General features: G+C 36.3%; 3 protein-coding genes across 3 annotated transcripts in view; 1 reads left to right on the top strand and 2 right to left on the bottom strand.

Moving 5' to 3' along the window:
* Positions 1-15: 15 nt before the first annotated feature.
* Positions 16-4,533, bottom strand: Pkn (Protein kinase N). The gene is made up of 2 exons (XM_021335738.3): positions 2,946-4,533; positions 16-2,236 (listed from the first exon to the last, which is right to left on the bottom strand). Exons 1-2 carry the CDS (start codon positions 4,247-4,249, stop codon positions 412-414), a joined length of 3,129 nt encoding a protein of 1,042 aa, XP_021191413.3. The 5' UTR covers positions 4,250-4,533; the 3' UTR covers positions 16-411.
* A 1,280-nt stretch (positions 4,534-5,813) lies between these two features.
* Positions 5,814-8,184, top strand: LOC110375802 (glucose-induced degradation protein 4 homolog). The gene is made up of 4 exons (XM_021334062.3): positions 5,814-6,249; positions 6,475-6,642; positions 6,722-6,954; positions 7,567-8,184. The coding sequence occupies exons 1-4, from the start codon at positions 6,103-6,105 to the stop codon at positions 7,628-7,630; spliced, it is 612 nt and encodes a 203-aa protein (XP_021189737.1). The 5' UTR covers positions 5,814-6,102; the 3' UTR covers positions 7,631-8,184.
* A 71-nt stretch (positions 8,185-8,255) lies between these two features.
* The window catches only part of LOC110375793 (uncharacterized), a 37,946-nt gene continuing 21,987 nt past the window's right edge, over positions 8,256-24,214 (bottom strand). The window contains exons 2-5 of the mRNA XM_021334050.3: positions 22,061-22,131; positions 12,171-12,458; positions 11,750-11,944; positions 8,256-11,635 (exon numbers count right to left, since the gene is read on the bottom strand). Coding sequence (XP_021189725.3) covers positions 10,514-11,635; positions 11,750-11,944; positions 12,171-12,458; positions 22,061-22,131 — 1,676 coding nt within the window. The 3' untranslated portion in view covers positions 8,256-10,513. The remainder of the gene's footprint in view (positions 11,636-11,749; positions 11,945-12,170; positions 12,459-22,060; positions 22,132-24,214) is intronic.

Below are 24,214 nucleotides of genomic sequence, written 5' to 3'. Positions count from 1 at the left end.
AGATAAATAAAGATGTATGTTGGTGATACCTTTATTTTACTGAATACAATTGACTGAAAACGTAATATGATTTGACACGCCTTCACTTAAAAGTAATTATTAGTATCTAAGTTAATTTCATAACTACACAATATATAAATCTATAACACGTCGTTTTAAAAAAATAAACATTAGCACTATTTAAGAACATTAAATTATACAGCTTATTATAAAATATTGCATTTAACTGCATTAAATACAAGTTAACAAGAGAATCTCTATTATCAGATACTCTTTTGTATAGATAACAGTGTTATTATCAAAATACAGAAATCTTCACACGCTTTGTAAGGCAATGGGGGTTTTTACTAGTTTTCTATTAAATATCATGAAATTATCATCTAAATTGAAATTGGTTGAAACAATTCTAAACTAGCACCAATCTGCCATGTAGGTAAAGTCATGGAACAACTTGTGATCTGTGGCAGAGAGCGGCCGCGGTTCTTTGGGTGGTGTCAGCACAGCTGCCTCAGACGTGAATTCACTATCAAAGTTGCTGACATCTTCTAAATTATTTATTGTTGGCACAAATGGTGGTTTCACTTTACGCAGAAGTAGCTGTTCCCAGTTCACATTGCGGAAGAATGCTTGTTTCTTAACATCTTCGGCATCCCTCTCAGAAGATCCCAAACGTCTCTCAGGATTTTTTCGTAACAGACGGCGCATAAGTGCGATGGCTTCTAATGACAAAGTTCTAGGGTAACGAACTTCATCATTGACAATAGAATCAAAAACTTCTCCCTCATCCTCTCCCGGAAAAGGCGATTCACCAACTAACATTTCAAATATTAAAACCCCAAGACCCCACCAATCAACAGCGCGAGTGTAAGAAGTTTCAGTTAAAACTTCAGGAGCAAGAAATTCAGGAGTGCCACAAAATGTACCAGTTCTGTCTCCCCAGCCCATGCCTTCTTTACAGAGACCAAAATCAGCTATCTTGACATATCCCTCAGTGTCTAAAAGTAAGTTATCCAACTTTAAATCTCTATATATTATGTTATTTTCATGTAAATACTGTAGGCCTAATACTACACAAGCTGCATAAAAAACTGCTCTAGGTTCAGTGAACACATCAGCATGTATGTGCATCATCAGATCACCCCCAGCTGCATATTCCATCACAAAACAAACATGTTGTTCAGTCTGGAAACATGCAAACAAGTTTACCAAGAATGGATGTCTGATTGCATTAGCTACCTCAAAAATTCTCTTTTCAGATAGCAAAGAGTCCACTTCATCCCTTGCTATAATATCACCTTTCTTTAAAGCTTTTATTGCAAAATATTCATTAGTGGGTCTGTATTGAGCAAGAATTACTTTGCCAAAATGTCCCCTCCCAAGAACACTTAACAATCTGAAACTTTCCATGGACATTTCACCAGACTGTCTCCTATTATCTTGATCTTTACCTAAAGTATCTATTACTGATGATGAGCGAGAAGAGGATATTCTCATGTTGCTAGTAATCTCAACTATTTGATCTTCATTACTTGGGAATTCAAGAACCAATTTAGGAGATGGTGAAGGTGGATATTCCACCAATGGGGTATCACATGATGGGGTTTGTGGTTCTTTTGTGACATAGTTATCCCTGGTATAAGAGTCTTCTAAGAATGCAAAGGCTTCCTGAAGTTCTTTCTCCATCCTTAAAGTAGAAACATTTGGAGGTGGCTGAAGAGGCAATGTTGGCTGAGGTGGGGGTGTGCTTGGCAATTGAGGTGTAGCAGGTGTGGAAGGTAAACCTAAAGGTCTTATACCAGCCATACCACCCAGAGTAACATTTGGATTTTCAATTTCTCTGTTATCAATAGAAGCTGATTCAAAGCTATGTTGCTGAGACTGATTCATATGAGCAGTTTGAATGTTTTGGATAGAGGGAGAAGAACGCTTAAGCAGTCTGCCAAGCACAACAGCTGGAATGTGCATATCTCCATAAGAAGGCCTGGGTATGTTCTTGCCTTGTTGTTTTATAATTTTTCTTTGACGCTGTAGCTTAGGTTTTCTTGAAATAATAGGATTTAAGAATTTAATCTCAGCAAACAATAGTCCCTGTGGCTCCAGTTCCAATGCCATCCCGTGTCTTATATCATCAATGAATTCTTCCAATCTCAGAAATTTTACAGCACACAAGCCACGCCAATCTTTCCAATGAATACCAATTTCCAGTTCTCTTGATTTGTCTAGCTTGATGGTGAATCTGAAATTGTGAAAACAAAAATTAGAAGAGATGTAAGGATTTTATTGTAATGTATTAAAATGGCTGAGTCAATTGTCATTTTTGCAAATAAGCATTTCCCTTGAAAATTCTTTTTTTCCTATTGTGTGTTTACAAAAATTCATAAAATAAATAAATTCCTATTGTTTTCTCTGACTAACTGTGCCATTGCAAGACTCTTCCCAATTAAATCATCTATACAGTAGGCAATTTTGTACTTTTTCTGAAACATTCTGAAACAGCCACCTGAAACCCTATACTAATTAAGATATTATTTAAATTACATTCTTAGGTAAGGTAGTTCATCTTATTTATACACATGATGAAATTTCTAGGCAACTAAAAATCTAGTTTAAAAAAGCATATTGTTTACATAGTAACTTTTGTATACTGATAGAAGAGTACAGCAATATTATTGTAAAGTAGAACTTTTTAGTCACACTACAAATATGTGTACGGCATGTAGATAAGATATGAGTAATAGCATGGAATTATAAAGATTATAATTCAAGGAAATCAAGATACAAAGATAAATTCAATTAGTATTTTAGTTTGTTATATAATTTCAGAATTTATCTTATAACTGCTAAGTACTATGTGAAATGAAGTTTTGTGACTGACATACTAAATTAGCCTGCTTGTACAAATTTTAGTAAAAAGTACTGAAAAATTGTAATCAGCAACAACTCACCTTTGATCCCATGCTTGTTGGGAACATGGCCTCCAACTGGTCTGAGCAACGTTATGGTTGTCTAGCTTTAAAACTGCCATAATTTCATTGCTTGTATCTTCCTTAATGCTGTATGTGTACTTCATAGAATTACGTATAGTAACTCCCTTAACAAATGACTTTAAGTCTGAAGGGCTTGCAGTAGGATCCCGGCGACTTCTTCCAGGAACATCCTCGAGAAGGTCCTGACAGCCCATTAATCTTACTTCTAATGTACCAGTCACTTGAACACAAGGACTGATCAAAGGAGCTGGAGATAGAAACTGAGCCCTTGACCCGCTACTACCTGATAAGCTTACGTATCCAGGGCTGGAGCCAGTACTACGCAATTCATGTCCTAATTCTATAAATGCAGGACTCTCAGAAGGCAGCTCCTGTCTACGCATATCTAGAGATCTGCGCAGCAAATCTAGCTTCTGCGATGATTCTAAAAGGTTTGTTTGCGCTTCTTGTAAAGCTTTTTTGTCAGTTACTTTCTTGTCACTTTGTAAGAGTCTTATGGCATTCTTCGAACCCTCCACAACAGCTGCCTCAATTCTAAGACGGTTCCTCAACTCTGCAATTCTCTCATCTAATAAGGCAGCTACTCCACTATCAGAACCTTTGCCATCACCATTAGCTCCTGCATTATCACCCTTTTGTTGTTTAGTCAGCTTAGAAATACGTAATTTTAAATATTCAATTTTGTCTTTAGAATCAGCTAACATTTGATGAGCTTCAGCAAGCAACTTTTTATCTCTTGATTGATTGCTGCTGCTGATACTTTGTATCATATTTTCAGCTCCTTGCTTGACTTTGAGTTCAATATTCAACTGCTTTTCAAGTGATGCCAGTTTTCGGTCTGTTGTTGCTTCACCCAGCTGTCTTTGCTGCTGGGCTGCTTCAGATGCAAGAATGATCTCTTCATCATAGGACAAGTCTTCAGGTGAAGTAGGAGTTGACTGGCCACGAGACAAAAGAAGTTGCGATTCCAATTCTTGGAGATCTGATTTAAGTTCATTAAGCTTGATGTTGGCTTGTTTTACAATATTAGCAACATCGGCCAGCGATCTCCGATCCGTGGCCACCTCTCGTAATTTCTCGGCTCCTTCTTTTATTTTAAGTTCTTTACGTATTTCTCTACGTATGACATCCTTGAGCTCCTCCAACTTAGACGGTAATGCTATTTCTGGAATACACTCAGTTTTAATTCCATACTTCAACCCGAGCTCGTGGAGAACTGGGTGTCGAACGTAATCACTGTGGTAATAACCTGGCTCTGCCATAATTGAGGATGCACAGTCTAACGTCAGTTAACCATAATTATGTGGGAAAATAACACTACTATTGCTTGAGTATCACAAAACGCAGATCGAACTACAATGTTTGTCAGCGGGAATGGCGCTCGACAGTTTAAACGAAATCATGATATAAATCTGACTTGATCGTTTTTATTAAATTAATCACAAAACAAAACAATCTATACAAGTGAATCGGTCAACGAAACCAACGAAACGATGAAATCCTACCATTATTCCATAGACAAGTGATGAATAATAATAAAAAAAAATACCATAGAGTTATGCTGTTTTGGCTTGAGCTTATGGCATTCAAGCATTTAGTAATATTAATAAAGATTGGGTAGTTTTGTATGTATGCGGTTTTCTATGTATTGTCCTTCATAGCTTCATGTTTTCTAGTGGTTGAGTTAAAAGCAACTATATAGTTTAATAACAATAGCAACTCCGCTCCTAAGACGACCCACTGATACAAACAGGTGCTCCTGACTATTCTACTGAAACGGTTGCCAAAAACAATGGTTCTCCTTCTTTCACCTTTTCATTTGACTAAGGATTTTTGTAAAATCTATAAGTTAATTTACAAAATCTGTTTTCAAATTTCGTGATAAGACTATTATCCGTCTAGCCTTTTCTCAACTATGTTGGGGCCTGGTTGTCTCAACCCGTTACTCCTTGCTTTGGTAAAAACGGATTGGCCGACCAGTAGCCTTATTCGCTAACTCCACTGACAGCTCGCAGATATCATCAATTGGTAAAGTGTACATTAGTAAATTGTCAAACAGCTATTTTCTTATTCGCTAACGCCAGTTACCAAATGAGATGACGTCATCAGGCTGATATCCACCATGACTCATTTTGACAGCTGTTTCTGTATCGATAAACGTTATATTGCGATTCCGTAAGCCCAGTGGACATAATGGATAATGGATATAAAAATAGAGCTGTCAAATTGTCATCGTAGTTTTGGCGTCAAGATACAAGATACTTTATTTGTAAAAAACATGGGTGTACATACAGTTATGCAGGTTGTTAGATAAGAAAATAAACGTTACCATTCATGTTTGGCCTCTTAGGCGTACAAATATTTAAGAAAATAAAATTTGAAATAAAATTTAAAATATGGAACATCGTATGGAACAGCGTCAGCAACCGTGTAACGATATCCACCGATATCCACTTCATGCGATACAGAATACCAATGTTTTGAACTTATCGGTTGACATCAAAGTTCCGACGACAACTGAGGCCAGTTGACATCTGAGAATTCGAAAGTTAGCGAATAAGCCAGCAGTAACGAACGACTGTTGTTCATACGGCAGTTAGAACCCCTACAATTTAACATGCCTTCTGGAACATGGCGGAACTCGTTATAACAAAACGGTCACTCATCCATGGGCTGACTGTACCATACATCGATATTGTATGTCAATGGTACCTACCATATAAATCTTATGATCAATCCGTGATAAAAATTAGAAACGGTAAAATAAACTTAGGTAATCTGTGCACAAAAAGATCTCAAAACTCAAAACGCTCTGTCAATGTCACGCGTTGCCAAATGGATATTTTTTATCTGTTTGTGTGTTCCAAAAACCAAGCTTTCACTTCCTTTTTACAAAAATCTAATAGTAAAGGAAAATTATTTTCAAACATTATAAACCATTTGATTTAGAAAAGTATTTTGTATCTGAAAATATAGGAGGCTTTCGTTTAAGTTTTAATTCATAGAATTTACTGGAAAACTACGAACTGTCAAAAGGCGCCAGTTGTTGAAGAAAGAACCATCATCTGTCTGTCATACTTACGAAAGCTTGGTCATCCGTTTTAATGGAAAAATAATGCCCGTTAAAGTTGATATAACTCCACCACCTCCAGCAAATTCCAAACAGCCTGGAGTTACAAAGTCTTTGCTTTATAACGGTTCCAAATTTCAAGGGCACCAAAAAAGCAAAGGCAACTCATATGAGGTCGAAGTGGTTTTACAGGTTAGTAACAAAAACAAAGTACGCAATTTTTATAAAATTAGAAATTGAAGCACAATTATGAGTGTACGTATGAATTCTTGATCTATAAATACATTTCCCTTATATTTGAGACGTAGACCGACACAAAGCAAGGGTCATATAGTGATGTTTTACGAAGAAGTTACGTGAGATAGTTGTATAATGAAACACGTATGATTAGAAATGTATTAACGTTTTTAATTCCAGCATGTAGACGAAGAAAATTCATACCTATGCGGGTATTTAAAAATAAAAGGTTTAACGGAGGAGTTTCCAACATTAACAACTTTTTTCGATGGAGAAATCATTTCTGCCAAATATCCCTTTCTTACAAGAAAGTGGGATGCCGATGAAGATGTTGATAGGAAACACTGGGTAAGTGGGTTCATTATCGTTATATTTTCTCATAACATTCTATCATGCTGTGTACTTAAAATAATATAATTATTTTCAGAGCAAGTTTGATTTGTTTGTACCTTACTTAAAAACATTCAACTCAGATTCCTTTGACTATGACTCTCTTGAAAAGGCTGATTATGTGTTTATGAGGTGGAAAGAACACTTCTTAGTGCCAGATCATACAATAAAGGACATAAATGGTGCTTCTTTTGCTGGTTTTTACTATATATGCTTCCATAAGTCTGCGGCCACAATAGAAGGCTATTATTATCACCGGAGTTCTGAATGGTGAGTGTTTCTTTGCTTTATTATAGAATTTGATTGAAATTATCAACTTTAAAATGTCAGTTTAAATAATAAGAAATTGATTGCATATTTTAATGTATTGGGCAAGCTATTTACTAAATAAATATGCTTTAGGAGTCAAAGAACTCTGTTATTAAACAAAGACTGATATCATTCCCTCAGGTTAAATTGTTATTCTTGCTTTTGGGTACTTGTGTTATTATCTTATAATGTAATTAAACTGCATAGATCATTGCAGGTTTTAAACACCAAAAATAGTAATATTGGAAGACTATAGTGGCTATAGTACTGCTTTTTAAATTAATAGAACTTGTAGATAGGACTGACAGTTTCACTTATCTCCTAGATTGGGGTTATAGGTCACATTAGGTCCAAGAGATTAGTGATACTTTATAGTTTCTGCATTTAAAAGAACTAGCACCCACAATGCCCTGTATATACAGATGTAAACCTCCTGTATTCACACAGCTCCAATCTGGCTTATCGCTTAGTTATAAGCTGTAAGATTAGAATAGATCTTGTACATAATTCTACTTTGTACATTTTGGTGATTTTGATAAAATAATAACTAGTGAATTTTGTGTTGTATTTCAGGTATCAATCTTTGACTTTAAGTCATGTACCGGAACACAGCATCCAAATTTATGAGTTTAGATGAAATCACCATGTGAAAACTTAAAAATTTGGATTGGTATTTTTGTGTCCGCTAGTACTTACTTGTTCATTAAGTGTTAACTTCAGTCAGTATCCAAAATGTGTAAAGATTGCCAATGTTGTGTTTCTTCAGTAATTTAAGATAAAGATGTCAGGGCTAATAATAGATATTCATTCAGAACAAAGTAATTCAGAAATGTAATTTTACATAATGATTCATGAACAACATTGTGTCATATTCTGTTTTTGCACATACTTCAGTGCCGAGGAGCTCCAAATGTTGTGTAGTATAATAGGAATTATTATTGTGATATTTTGTACAAATGACTTGCATGTAAGTTGTTTCTATTATTTGATCATCATTTTTGTTATGAATTTTATGTACAATAGTCAGTTAAAGTTACCTACTTACTTCATGTTTATTGAAGTGTGTGCAAGTACAGGGAATCTCGTATTACTGAACAAGTTATTATATCATTTGGCACTTACTAGTAGGAACTATTATCAATGTTATTGATAAAATTGAATATTTTTTTTCAATAAAACATCTTACAGTTATATTTGGTTTTGTTATTGATAAATTGAAATAAAAATGCACTTATCAATTTGATTTCCTTTTTAATGTAACACATTTACTATTTACAATAAAATACTGGCATTGATAAATTTTAAGTTTTATATTTCATCAAATATCATCCAGTGAATAAGCAAATTTCTTTAATTTTAAATATATTGTATTAAGACATTTTGATGATATATATTCTATTGACTAAAATCTTATATTATTTGTACATAAGTAGTCCTCTTGAAATATTTTTAATTTTAAATTGATGTTAATCTTAGAAGTTACACATTTTATAAGCATTTCGCATAGTACAAAAACTGGCGTTTATAATATATCTGGATAATTTTAGATAGGAATATGTTATTTGAGGTTTACATCAATACCTCCAGTTTTAGATAGTTAAAATTTTAATTATCAAGTTCAGGCCGTTTTTGTACTTTATACAATAATACATTGTTATGGTTAGTTTCAGTGTTAAAAATACATCTAACCATCTTTTTTTATTTAAACACTGGTTTTTAGATAATGAAATATGTATGTGTTAAGTATTGTAGTCAAAAGTTTATCATAGTAATGATTAGTTACAATCACTTAAAATTAAATAATCGTTGTTTTTGAATACACATCTGATAGGATAATTAAATAACTTTTTTGAAAAAAAAAAATGGTTTAACATAGATTAAAATCAGATATTTAAAGCAAAAGGCAGTCATGTTTGATAAACCTCTGACTTGCTAGCAAGCATTCAGATATAAAGAATGTTAGGCTCAAAGTTTAAAACCTCCTTGAGTGAAATTAACATAAATACACATTGAGTTTTCTTAAATATTCCAGCAGATACTTGTTAACTCCACTTGTGTTTTTCTTATAAATCAATTAAAATGAATTAATAGGCTTGAAATAACCTTATAAAACTCGAAAATTACTTTTTAATTACACAGTAAGAGAACTAAATAGTAACGGAATTGAAGTTTGGTCGAAACATTAAAATCCATATTTTTAGATGTAACAAAAAATATTACTAAGGCAAGCAAATAGAAACACCCAAATTAAGCTTATTACTAATAAAAAAGTCAAATTCAAGTCAGAGAAAAATATAAAGTTGTGAAACACATATTGCGATGTGGTCGCGGTTATGCCCGGCCGTAACCACCACCTTGAGCCCAACACATACAATTTCTAAATAAACTTCTTCTATTATTGTTATTGGATTATAAAAATACATTAATTCGTCTACTCTCTATATAGTTTCAAATACATAGTAAATTATTATGTGACAAAAACTAAATACTTATACTAAGCTTTGGTGGGATCGTTAATATGTAATAACGTAATAGTTCGGTAATGCAGGTTTAAGGCCTTTACGAAAGCACAGAAATGTGAATGTATTTCGAAATGCGAGTACTCTCGAATCGTGGCTTTCACTTAGCAATAGGTAGATATGTCGTAATTTACTCTGTAGTCCTGTAGATTCGAGATATGAAAACTTATACATATTAATTGATTATACATACTCCTAAAGTGGCAAGTATACACGTGGTCAAATAAAGATTAACATATACTAATACATTTTGCGGAAGTAATTGTTTTTGGTGGGTTTCAAGTGTCCGATTTTGCATTAAGATTGTTTGGAACTAATAATACGAACAAATACCTACTAGCTATATCTACACACATCGTAAACACAAAACATTGAGTAAGGTTACAAGTATCAACCGCAAAGAATACTTAGTTTCTTGAAACCATTTGGCAAGCCCGTGCCTCATTGTTGCGATTTCTTAAAATAATAATTATAGTTTGCGATACTTATTACAAAACATCAAACGCCTAAAGACAAATACATTCACAACGAAAAAATTATATAAAAATATACATCAAATAAATATAAATCGAAAATTATCATCAATAGAACGATTTACATTAACATAATATAAAACAACGATAATACTATGTGAACAATTTATCAGTAGCAAAATAAAACACTTAAATTAGAAGATATTTACAGAACTTAAAATTCCTAACAAAAAAATAATAACTTAATTATGACTGTAATATTTGGCTTTGAAATAAATAGGCTAATATATTGAAAGCTATGGACAGAAATGACTTGAAACGGAATAAGAATCAAACGTTATACATTACCTACAATTGTTACTGCCCTTGTTACGTCCTAACTATTTGATTAAGTTTAAAGATAGGCAGTTACCTAATGAAGATGTATTTGATGTTAATTCTACAATTATAGTGCATGTTCATTTTTCCCATAGCTTCCATTATACGTCGTCGGGTAACATCGAATTGTCTAATATAGCAGAAAGCAAGCTATCTTTTTGAAGTCCCTTCACTACTGAACCAATGTCTCAAGCCGAGGAGGCTGTAGAGGTCCTGGTTATTGCCGTGAGCTCGCATCGGGTCGGCGTGGTGTTGGACCACACGGTGAATGTAACTCTTTAGTTGATCTGGGTACGCAGGAGGTCCGCCCGCGTATCCTGCATGAGGGTAGTTATGTAGCCGAAAGTTATGGGGATAAGAATGATGGTGTCGCCGAGGATTCTCGTGTGTGTTGTACACACCTCCAATTTGGTTACGACCAGGCCAGTAGTCCTGTAAATGGCGGAACGGGTAGTCAGGAGGACGGGTCTGCGAGTGTTGACTCTGCCAGGGATATCTGTAGTAAACCTCGTACTTCGGATACGGATTATTAGGAGCGGTTTTATCAGTACCTAATCCAAGAGAAGTATGAGCTGGCATCGTAGCGATTTTTTGGTCTTTCGGTTTGTTTCGACGGTACTGAAGTTTAGTTCGTGTACCCAAAAAGCTGTCTTCTTTCATGCCGTTATTATTTTGTTCTTTGGTAAAGTTGTCGTCTGTAGTAACGTCAGCATATCTGCTTATTAATTTAATAGCTTCCCCGATGTCAGAGTAATCGTTTTCTGGATTAAGTTTACTTTGATCTCCATCTTTTTTCAACATTTCTGTAGTTGAATTAGAGGTGGTTTCAGTCTCCGAACTAGATATTGAAGACGAATTCTTTTGTGCTTCATTAACAGAGGTTGCACTGTTTTCAAGCTCTGTTAAGCTGCTGGATTCTGAATCGTCTTTATCCGATTGAGTTTGATTTTCCAAATTGTAAAGAACGGGGTCAACATTAACATGTCCAAAAACTAATTCTTTTTGTCCTTCGTCGGTGATATTACTCGTCGATTCTGTTTCAGTTAAATTTGCGACGGGACTATCACGCTTAGGTTTGTCGGGATAATTTTGTGTATTAGTCAGAATATTCTGGTTCACCATATACGAACCATCAACTGCAGCCGTGTTGTTCGGATTCAATGTATTTTGAAGCTTTAATAGTTCTAGTTCAGCTTCTATGCTTGCGTCACCATCTGGTTTATTGGTATCTTTCTTGTCAACTTTCACGTAATTTGGTTGCAGCTCTTGAGCCTAGAATAAAAATAAGACATCTGAGTAATGCAGAAATACTAAATTAAAGAAAATTCAGTTTTAATACCATAATATCGTACACCAATTTATGTCAGTATTTATTCATTTGCTTACCTGTGAAGATGGCTCTTGTCCCTGAAGTGGCGCTGCTTGGGGATCAAAGCCTATGGGTATAGAGAGTTGTAGCGGTCCGGGCTCAGCATCGCCGTAGTCGTACAATACGTCTCCGCTAGGAGCTGAAGTCACGAACCAAGCATTCAAGTGCTCCAGCAGAATCCGTTCGTGCTCGTCTTTGTTTACTGTTACCACCTGGAATTAAACGAAACACAATTAAGATAGTTGACACCTTTTAGCTAGATCTACTCTCGAGAAAATATTAAAAGATTACATCAGATTATCCCGCTTCTTTAAATAGGTATTAAGTTAAAATAAGAATTATTGGTAATTGATTGGGCTTCCATCCATGAGTATTTTATGTAAAAATATATATTTTTTGATTATATTTTGTATAAGTATTCAATGGTATTGGACCTACCTGAACGCATCCATTGCGATCGAGTCTTTGTCCTTCAGGACAATTCAGCGGCGTAATGAAAAGGGATTTGGTGGTGATTCTACGTGGTGGTGCATTCTGGTTGCCGCTTTCCGGGCTCTGTAGCCAGGATTTCCATGCAAGCTCAGCGGCCTGTCGGTCGAGGGTTTGTGGCGGCGCGCGCGTGGTCGCCACGGGCGCCGGCGCCGGACCCTCCGCCCCGGTCTCCGCCTTCACTAGTGCACACGACACCAGCAGTAACGTCGTCCACGTGTACCACATCGCAAACACCTGCAAAATAGATAAAGGCTAATTACTATTTTGATTATGATCAAAAGGAAAAGGTCACACACACATATACTCGTAAATTATGCATAGAAACTTGAAATTTGCATTATTGTAAAGTAAATTTTGTTTAGTTTCGCCTGACCACTCAGGTCATCTTATGGCAGTCCATTGACATATCTACCACAAAAAAGGTAGCTAAAGTCGGCGGTAACCATGCCGGTCGAGCGGGTTGCTGACCGTAAAGTTAGGCCTCTCCCACCAGTGACGCACTAATAACTGATTATTCTTAAAGCAAGTAGGAAATGCTGTAGCGTTTCATTATTCATTACACGAAGATTAATTACAGTTTCCTTAATCAAATCAAGCGTTACATTTTAACACTATGTGTATCACATTCAACATTAGTTTGCAACTTTGCTGGTATCGCACCTACGTGGTTTAAAGTAAGTACGAGACTTGCATTGGAACAGCTGCTCACGGTCAACAAATGCAGGTAACGATTTCTCTAACGTAGGATCTAAGAGATTGCTCATGGAACCAGATTCGATGTGATGTCAAGTGGATCAAGGTACGACCTCATCTATTAGTTCAATAGCTCGAGCACGAATCGACAGTTTCCATTGGGTACTTTGCATAATACGTTTCTGCTTCTATCTGGATCATGCTATATAGGCACGTATTCTGACTACGAGAGGAATGCATAAATAGGTAAATATTGATCTTATAATTCCTCTTAAGTAGTTCCTTTGTATTTATCTGATGTTTATGTTATGGTTAGGTACTATTGTCCGCATACAACATTTATTGCTGTTCTAGTTTTATTACGATAAACTAACATAAATAAATTGTAACTGGGTTGTAGGTTGATTTGCAGGAGTCTCGTAGGCCCAGATTTCGAGAAATTACGATTCGTTATGATAGAAATTCAACGAGAAATTTTGGCGTCAATAATCAACAGCAATCCATCAACCTTAATTAATGTCTGATCCGAACGTATTTGTATGTGGTTCGAATTCGGAGTACCACCTGACGATGACGACCTTGAAGCCCTTTATCATTGGGAAAGTGAAAGTATGTTAATCATAGACTATTGTGTGTGAGCACTTTATGTTACCTTCACTTTTGACTGGCATTAAATTTATCGATGGGTGTACCTACATCCCTTCATAAGTTGACGTTAAATGCATAATTATTCCAATCCGATAAGTTGTGAATAATTGTATAGGCACTAATGAGCTGTGGTCACTACATTTTATTGTTGCTAGCCGTTAAACTAAATTGGGTTGGAGATAATAACAACTAAATAGGTAATAGGTACTTATTGATTGCGATGGGCCACTTGAACTGTCTAATGTCCGGTACCTATCAAGTAGGCCAATCCTCTTTCTGAGAGGTATTGGATATTAAGAAATTATAGTGACATCATCCGATTATCGTGATTTGATGTTAGTGGTGGTATTTGTTTACTAGAGAGTCTGATAACGATAACAAGGTTAGGAGCCTTTGCTACGTTGCGTATGTTGGGACAAAGGTGATACCTATTTATTTCGTCTATACCTAGGTAAGTACCTACCACCAAGAGATTTATAAAACCTGTCTGCTTGTTCACGCCTATGACGTTAGAGAAAAGTTTTAGTCGACTTCCCTACGTAGGTAGGTATTATTACCATGGTAACGAGAAAGTGGCAGAAATTACATGTTTCATGGTGAGGTTGAAAGCCACGTAAAAAAGGTAGGCAAAATTTCTAAGCAAATAATTCCTAATAACTCAAGTGTTTGAACATCCTACTCGTATGTTATTTATGTAAGCACCTATTATGATCTTTTAAGTTGTTTAAATTATGGCTTTATTTACTCAATACTTTGGTAATCTATTAGATGCACTCTAAAACATATTACCTTTTTAGGGTTCCGTAGCCAAAATGGCAAAAACGGAACCCTTATAGTTTCGTCATGTCCGTCTGTCCGTCTGTCCGTCTGTCCGTCTGTCACAGCCGATTTACTCGGAAACTATAAGTACTACAGTGATGAAATTTGATGGGAATATGTGTTGTATGAACCGCTACAAAAATATGACACTAAATAGTAAAAAAAAGAATTGGGGGTGGGGCCCCCCATACATGTAACTGAGGGATGACATTTTTTTTTTCGATGTACATACCCGTGTGGGGTATCAATGGAAAGGTCTTTTAAAATGATATAAAGTTTTCTAAAAAACATTTTTCTTAAAGTGAACGGTTTTTGAGATATCAGCTCTCAAAGTCGTAAAAAGTATGTCCCCCCCCCTCTATTTTTATAACTACGGGGTATAAAATTCTAAAAAAAATAGAGGTGATGCATGCTAATTAACTCTTTCAACGATTTTTGGTTTGATCAAAGTATCTCTTATAGTTTTTGAGATAGGTTGATTTAACTGTAATTTACGGAACCCTTCGTGCACGAGTCCGACTCGCACTTGGCCGGTTTTTTATATTTAAAACAAATAAATGCCAGATATGCGATAAATCACTTATACGCAGGTAATATATCTAAACAAATAAGTATTTAAGTGTATTTAATGTCGATAAGAATGACAGGTATTATAAACAATATAATTTATTTACAAACACATTTGATGATGTTTCATGTTCACTTCTTCTACAAAGGCGCCCAGATGCGTTAGTATATTTTTACATGACAAGACAAGATTTTGTTTACATTTTGGATAAAATATGACCGTTAAAACGAGTGGAACTAAGTATCTAATAAAAAAACAAACATCCAAATTGAGAACCTCCTTCTTTTTGGGAAGTCGGTTGAAAAAAAAACACTTAATAAAAGAATGGATACCTACCGGTGCTACATAATTCTACCAGATGTGGTCGAAAATGTCTTAAATAATAATACTTTTATTAAAGTTTAAAAGTAATTTACCAAAGAGTGCAATCAATTTTATTTTCACAATGATTAGCATTGTGAAAATTGATTTGTTAATTAGGCATTGTGTTCAATATAGAACGCTTGATAAGTCTCATTGTGTTTGTGGGATGGGAACTTGTAAAGTAATGCCTCTTTAGCTTGTATACTACAAGTTGGCCGCAGTGGTTGCAAGCGCTACTGCCGTGCTTGGGGTCTTGGTTTCCATTCCTGGGTCGGGCCGAAATTGCTTTGTGGGTTTTAGAAACTCAAGACAGCCCGGAGTCTGGAAGTTTGGTGGGTTTACACCATATGCCTATGGCATTATTTTTTATGCATATGGCAAGTAAAGCCGATGTCCCCCCAAGCTAAGCGTACTAGCTCAGTCATTACAATTCCATGTCAGAGTCCATCAAGGGGATTTGAAAATACTCTGACACTACTTAAGTCTTGTAATAGGTGGTTAAAACCCTCCAGCTTTCCTAGCTACAACAAGTTCGCGAAATGTTGTCATCTAGCTAGGCACCTAACTACTTACTAGAAAAGCTACGTTTAAGCGTGCTCTTACTATTGCAGCATTGTGCTGTCGTTCCAGAGTCAACGGACGCGTCCTTTGATGCTGTAACTTGTTTGCATTATATTATGCGCAGTTTAATTACTCGTTTGTTTTGAAAGAATAACACGTGCGGCTAAGGAAGTCGTGTTTGGATGGAAGATAACTTCAAAGCTCATTTCAACATAGGTACAATAATAAACTCGTAATTATTTCTCCATTTTAATTTACTGCCGTTCTAAGTTGTCGTTTAAACGCTGGGAAATTAACCTTTACCTTCTACGTATGCTACACATGTTTCATTATATAATTACATAATATTACGTATTCGTATGTAGATAATTCTCATTGTTTCTTGTATCTGTCAACGACAATGTTGCACGCAGTGTTAGTTCCCTTGACCCCTGTTGAGTGAAACGCGTTTATGGTGGATCTGTTGTACACTCGAGTAAATAATTTAGTGCGCAAAACAAGGGCAATGGCTGTTGACCCCGTCGCGATCTATTGGCGGCATCTGGCAATGATCTCGCATCAGGCGCCGCACGCGCACGCGGAAGCTTCTCGCGGGAATTGACCGTGTTTCAATGGTGCTTGATTGAAGCATACTTTATACTGCATTCTCTAGTGTGAAAAGGATTAGAAAGCGGGATTAAACTCGTTGAAAGCTACTTGGGATTTTCTCCCGACAAATCTTCGGCTCGGCTAAAGAATGCCGAGTGTGTCTGGGATAATGAAGTAATGTGCGTCTCTGACTGCGTCTGACTTAATGAGAACATTTTGTTTACATAAAACAGATACACGTTGGGTATTCCGTTTGGATGTATTATTATCTGCTCGGACCAAATCCTCGAATGTTGAACCCTACCTTGACATGCATGCGAGAGCGAGACAAGGTAGTTGCGGAACAGAGGTGCGTCGGCGCAGGGTTGCACACAAATAGCTTTCCAGTCAGAACTCGAGTCAAGTGTTTCTCTCGTCTGACAAAGATTCGTGTGTGTATGTATGGATGAATTGATTTTTTATCGTGATAATAACTCAAAATAGAGCCCATTTCTTGAAGAACCCATGAACAGTTTTTGTCCGTATTAAAACCAACAGCTAAGGATGTAGGATTTGTAAGAGGAAGTGGGTATCTGTCACGGTTGGTACACCACCCTCCAAATAAACGGCAGGTGTTTCTTTGAAACGCATTCGTAAAGCTGACTAACGAAAAAAGTGAAGATTTGAAATCGTGATAACTGCTTACTAAATAATAAAACATTGTTACCTATTCGTCTTTAAAAAGAAACAGGTGTGTTATCTACACCTGCGGTTTTGACAGGTCTTTGGTTACTAAAATAAGAAATAGGTGTGATAGGTATGTATCTACCTCGATGACGGAAACATAATACTCTCATTAAAATAAATGCATGAATTGTAGAGCTCATTTAATTTCAATCATATAATATATGTAGTACATTTTCCAAGTAAGTAAGTGTTGAGAGATTCGAATTTGCAGGTCTCGAAATCTTCGCCACGTTTAATGAACTTTCATCACGATTACTATTCCAGCGGTAACTCCATAATTACGACTAGGCAAGGCCTTTAGCTCGTATTCGTGACAGACAGACCACGTGTTATTTCATATTATCCATTTATGTCCATTGTTTGGTAATGGCCATCGCGCCGCCGAGAAAGTGTCCCCGCTAACTGGTCAGACACGATGTCGGCCAAATTTGCATATTAGGTAACTGATTGATATTCTTCGTGAACAGGATATAGGGATAATGATAGATATCTGACATTTAAAGCGAATTTTATATGAGACAAATGACCTATGGTGATAAATATGAATCGTGTGAAATGAATCCAGTTTAATGGAAACAGAGCCTATTCAGAGATGTAATTATATTTATTGGAAATTAGTTAATGTTCCGTCCGATTGAATGGCAGTTAATATGAGCTGGTTATTAAATGTTCCTATGCCACAATCGTGCCGAACTAAAAACAGGCTTTGATGTTAATTACTACAGAGGAGGTTTCTTGTTGGTGAGGCCTCAGGTTAAGTAGTGTTGTACTCAATGCGCCGACACTACTTAGTGGGTTAAACTTTAAGTGTGAACCCGATGATTACTTTCAATATTATCTGTTTAACACAAATGACAGTTAAATTGTTACGTGTTAGTGACCGTCTTCGTCATTATTGTTTTAACAATTTTCTTGCCCCAATCGACAATCGTTTGTTTAAGGTAAATTCAAAGACTTCCGGAGGTTGAAAACGTCGAATCGTTTTTGTTGGCAAAATACCGCCAAAGTAGCTTCACGGAACATCGGTCAATTTAATGTGGAGACCCGATTGCTGCCAAATTGTTAGACTTAGAGATATAAACACCACCTAAACAGGTAAAATATATTTTATAACGTCGCTATCTATCACAGTTTCAAGTAGGTACTCGTACCTACATATGTATCGTACCTGTATATCTTGCCCATTATTGTGTAAATATGTTTCTTTTGAGATTACAACGTTACTTTGTCAGGCGTGTGGTTATCCTATGTTACGTGATTATTTCTTATAATACCTACCTCTTTTGTTCACGCGAGGAAGCTTTTGACACCACGAACTAACCGTTATAGTCGTACGAGTTAAACTGTTACCAGTCACGACTAAGTAGCTAACTAATACTAATGAGCATGAGTTTGCTACGGGTCTTAATGACCATGTCAACTGTGAACAATGACAGAAATATTTAGTTCTGGTAACGCTTGGACGGTGGGAACAATTCATAGATCTTGGGAATTTTCCTAAAGCTTATTGAAGACAGTACTTATCGAAGTATGTTGTAGTCGTTTTACGTTTTTTAATTATTTTTATGACGATATTAACACAGAGGTCAGAATAAACACTTTCAAATGTATGGTATTCAATGTCAATGTAACTATTAATCTTATTTAAATGTAGCGTTAACATAACACGCGTAAAGAATTGATATAATTGTTTATATGCACATTGAGTCAGGTCATGTGAATTGGGTAGTTAATTATCCAATCAAACAAGAACAGGAAACCAGTATTTTGAAACCAATGAATCCACCCAATTTGTAATGGCGATTATATAGAAATTGAGCTTCCTTAGTGGTCTCATCTTTGCTTTCGTTGTGTAAAGAGAAGAGATCAGATACCTATTCTTAGTGTTCCTGCGCCAATTTAATACTACAATATCAGTTAAATTCTGGTTCCAAAATTATTATTTTAGTCCAGAGTTCTAGCGTTTAGTAATGTTGAGATATTTCTGTTGCTAAGAACTTATCAGTTTCCTTATCTTGGTTTTTCTTATTTCTTACCGCTTCCGAATTACTGAATCATCTTTCAATCACGAGATCGGTTATTTTTATAAAGTAAGTGAGATTTTTAGATATTTTTGCAAAAATAGTAGAAGCTCCTAGGAGATAATATCCATCGTACCTAAGTCCATATGTGTCAGCATCAATATTATCGTTGAATATATGTATTATTACTCTACGATCCATGTATGCATTAAAGTGTTCCGTCCAGTCTTGTTAGATTTTCTTATTCAGTTTTCTGGGACTCTTGAGCATATTTTAGTAAAAAAGATTGCCTGCAAAAACTAAAACTTCATTGAACCGTTCATGGCCTAGCACGCGTATTCGCGTATCTTTATAAACGAGCATTATCCGTTCTGGGTTAGCGTTCTACCGCACAACAATGTACTCGGCAACAATATCCATTCATCTCGATCCTTTTTTGCAATTAAATGTGTACGGTCACGCTCAATCGTTTGGCCTATAAAGTCAGTTCGTAATAATCGTGGTTCGGTCTGCAGCTGCAAGTTTTGTCACTCTCATGGGCAAGTGTGTCGCTAGTTGAGAGCGACCTACTGACTGCGTGGTTAGCATGTGGCGCGACATTTCACTATCATTCCTACATCTCGGCTACATTTCGGATATTGCTGCAAGGTCAACGTATCTATTTTACGTGACCGTATATTGATGTAGTTTTTGTATTGTGTTGGTGCTGCTGTTGGGTTTGTTGCCAGGTGCGCAAGATTATGTTGTATCGTCGATGTTATCAGGTGTGTTTAACGTGCTTACGTCAGAGAACTCTGCTCTAAGGTTAGAACCGTTATTATCATGTCTACCTATGCAATTGAATTGACTTCTTCTATCTGTCTTTAGATAACCAATACCAGATTATTGACTAGATTTCCTCTGTTTCACAGTTCAGTAGGTATTAGATTTATGTTTATTTCATTTTATTGCTAACAGGTCACATGAACAATTTGCCATGCGATACTAGCTATCAAATACTGTAAATGGCATATTTTATTGTAGATTAATTGTGAAAGGTCTACTTATTGATTGAAATGTAGATAATATTACCAATAAAAAGTTCATTCTACTGCAAGTATGGTACCCAGGATTAGAACTACATAGGGCCTGAAACTAATTTTATAACATTTAAGAAGCATACTGGCATCCTGTGTGCTATTTTTAAAAGATCGTTCTAATTGAAATTAAAAGTTTCAATAAGACGTGAGTCTATCCAAAAGGAACGTTAATTTGTTTCTACATTCCGTATTAAGAGGCAAATGTAGCTCATCAATGTTCAAAAACAATTAAGTGCAACTAATCTCGCTGCGTAGTACGGTACGGCCTCAGTCGCGCACCCGGCGGCTGGTGTTTATTTATAAAAACGGCCCATTCATCTCCCTTTAATTTCAACTCTTAGTGAGTGGTTATGAACGGCGGCTCACGATTCTTCATTATTTTACACACAAATATACATTTGGCGCGGTCTGCTACGCCAACTGTTTCTTAATTAAAGATGATTTTAATTATATTGGAGTCTACGCACTTATTGACACTGATACCATCCTATTTTAACTCCTATAATCGACCTCTTTCAAAAAATATCTGATTCATATCGGCCCTTAGCCGATTCTCGAATTAATTCGGCAAGTTGAAAGTGTTGAAAACATTGCATGTATCACTGATCTTATTTTATGTAAAAAATAAGCTTGTAATGAGGCACTTGTATAGCTTAAGACTTTTACAACTTTCTCTGTCGGACTCCAGGATTTAAAGGGCGTACAACAAGTTTCATTATTAAAGTCGCTTCTACTCGACGCTCTAATTTTTCTTCCGCCATCCATTATCCGCTATATTAGTGTTCAGATCAGCTTTTTATACTAGTTCTAAGCAGTGTAGGGCAGCATAGCCCTAGTGCGACATAGCGCTCTAATTAGTGGTACTTACTGAATTTCTTAAACGGTCGGATGGTCGTTGTTAACGAGCGCGTACGATACGAAATCGCATTCAGCGTACTGAGACGGATGCGTTCGGAATATAATCTTAGTATATTTGGAAGGGAAACGGTCTGCTTTGACGGAAGCCGACGGCGACAGACAAATAATATATCACGCTCGGATTCATGGCCGTCGGTGATGGCGCGCCCTGCACAATGAGTATGCAGACACAGTCGGGCCCGTAAAGGTTACCCGAATGCGTTGCCATAAGACTCGTTTTAATAATATCATCTTGATAAGTGTTTTTGGTGGGGCTAGCTATATTTAAAACCCCTTTAGTGTTGGTCTTTATGCATACAATATCCATAAATTATAAAATGGAAGCAAGTGAATTGAATATATAATTATTTTGTAGAATTAAAATGTGATTTACGGCCAACTTTATAAACATTTAATATGAATTTTAAATTAATTAAAAATGCATTTAATTATCAACAACTGAAGACGTTGAAGCGCCTTTTCTTGCAATTTCTACTGTACCTCCCTGTATTGTACTCAATGAATTGAGGGCCAGGTCAATTCATAGGTTACCTTGAGCGTAATATTAATCACTTCTAATTTCATTGAACATTTGTTCTTACATAAAAATTTTGGTATTGCAAAGGACCCTTCCTCATTAATAAACAGGTAACAGCGAGCAGACCATCAAATCAACTGGTCCAAAATGTGTGCTTGCAAGCACACATTTTGGACCAGTTGATTTGATGAGAGCCTTGTGACTTTAGACCGCGAATCCAAAAGACACTTAAAGCTTATATCAATGCTACATTTACTACTAGCTACTGTAGTAGTAAACTCGGTGGTAAAGTAATACGGAGTAGAGGTGTCGGCTGCAGGAGAGAGGAAGCTTACCTTGAGGAGAGACGCGCGTCGTCGTGCGCCGGTCACATTATAACGGGCGCTCCAACTCGCCAGCCGCAGCCCTGCAATGAGGAAACAGGTTAAATGATGCTCCTTTAAATACTTCAAAATCTTAAGAGGTACGAAAAAAATGGCAATAAAGTTGAGTATTAAAGTCCAATTTGACTAAAGCAATAATGGCTATGACTTTAGTGCCCGTAGGGCTCCAGGACCGTACGGGGTCGTACATACCTATGAACGCAGATTAAAGAGCTTTGACTTTGGTCAAATTAGCTGCACTGAAGCCATTTGCCCTGGTCTCGAAGATAGAAGACGACTGCGTAAGAAAGAGGTAGCATAGGTTTGCCAAAATGGAGTTAAAATAAACATGTACAGTATAAAATGTCATGGTTAAACTTTACTGCACAGTGTCATTACACTGACTTAACTTTTAGTGCATCTTTTTTCAAGTTCATCTTATTCTTTTATCTGATTACTAAACATGGGCTTTTCAAAGTAAACGCAAAACGAGCTGATAAATACGAGCATACTTGTTGCTGGGTTTATATTGGGAACGGTTTCGTACTTTCAGTTTAATTCAGCAAAGTCGCGATAAAAGCTCATCACTAAGTGTAGCAATAAATTCGATGATACGGTGCCGGGTGTTGCCGTATTATGAAGATAATAATGTTGTTTAATTTCCCACTGACATTTTGCTGTTAAAATCTGTTAAGATCAAAGAATACATGCTGAGTGTTTTAATATCGCAGTGAAGTTATCCTGTCATCAATAGTAAATATGTCATCAATGAACATAACATCTTTGAAGTCTCTTTTTAACACCCCACTCAACGAAGTCCATATACAAGAAAGCTTTCATAATTACATTAAAATATATTGCGAAAATTAATTAAGGTGTAGGTACTCTAACATATTCATTCATTCCAACGGGTATTTATAGGCAGACGTTCCGTATTGAAGACAGGATCGGTTTTTATGGTATAGGTAACTGTAGTTTGACATTTGGAATTCGTGTTACCTCTTACTACGATATATTATAACTACGTGAGTAGGATCTATTGATAAGTTGAGCAGCAACAGGCTTTGAAAGGACCAAATCACCGAAGTTATCTGTTGTTTGGAAGTTATTCCAGAGCGGTTCCTATTGCCGTGAGCAATGGATCGGCTGGGAAGCTTTCTAGCAATATCTGCGATGTACGCTGGGCAGAATGTCGCCGCGCAACAATGTCGGTGCGCTGGCGCCGCCGCTCGGCACACAAACTGCATGAAAGTGGTCCGGCCGAGCCCACGTCCAGTACTTCTTAAGTAGGTATAGCCCAAACTAGTCCCTTTATGAGTTTTATGAAATATTGTTCTGTTAAACATGATCATTGCCATGAATCAAAGTGGTCGGCTTACTTAAACGTATCAAGTTTCCAAGTTTCTAACTAATATTAGGCTAATGGTTTAGCTTGGACAAGTGACCTATTCAAAACCACAGTGAAACTATTCTTGTTTCCACTGTTGTTGTTTTGCTGAAGATTTCCATGTGAATGGGGATATAAACTCTTAAGAATATGCGCAGTAAACTAAAACCATAGGTGCCTCTCCCGTTGATATGGAGTACACAAAAGAATATCCCATACAAAGAGATTAGTCGTCAGTTAGTAGACAAAGAGAATGTCAATATTGGTTTGTATGGACGGTAAACACTGGACGTCTCGGGCGACCGAGTCCCGAGAATCCGACTATGTTCTGTAATGCGCTCATTTATTATGGTCTCTCAATTGTTTCAGGAACAAAGACTCCATTTCTTTAACCTTTATACTTGTGTGGAAACATGATCAAATTAATCATTAATAAAATACAATGAATAAGAAGATAACGAATACAATGTACGACTATAACCGAGGTATCTTTTAGACAGGTGCACGTCTTTTCAATAATTTCTATAACCTTTTGATCCCTCGCCGAACAATAATCAAATGATTGACTCTCAACATTCCTGGAGAATAAAAATAAGTGAATAAATAAAGTAAGTAATAACAGTACAATGATTCTCAGGCATGAGTCGTGAAAGCAAAACATCGATGCCGTTTGTTTCTAAACATTGTGTGCAAATTTCTGTCGATAAAACCAAATACGCGAGCGCCGGTCGCGCTGGCAG

The sequence above is a fragment of the Helicoverpa armigera genome, chromosome 2 (assembly GCF_030705265.1).
Source record: "Helicoverpa armigera isolate CAAS_96S chromosome 2, ASM3070526v1, whole genome shotgun sequence".
In the NCBI taxonomy this organism is placed as follows: Eukaryota; Metazoa; Arthropoda; class Insecta; order Lepidoptera; family Noctuidae; genus Helicoverpa; species Helicoverpa armigera.
This window is presented reverse-complemented; position numbering and strand designations above follow the sequence as displayed.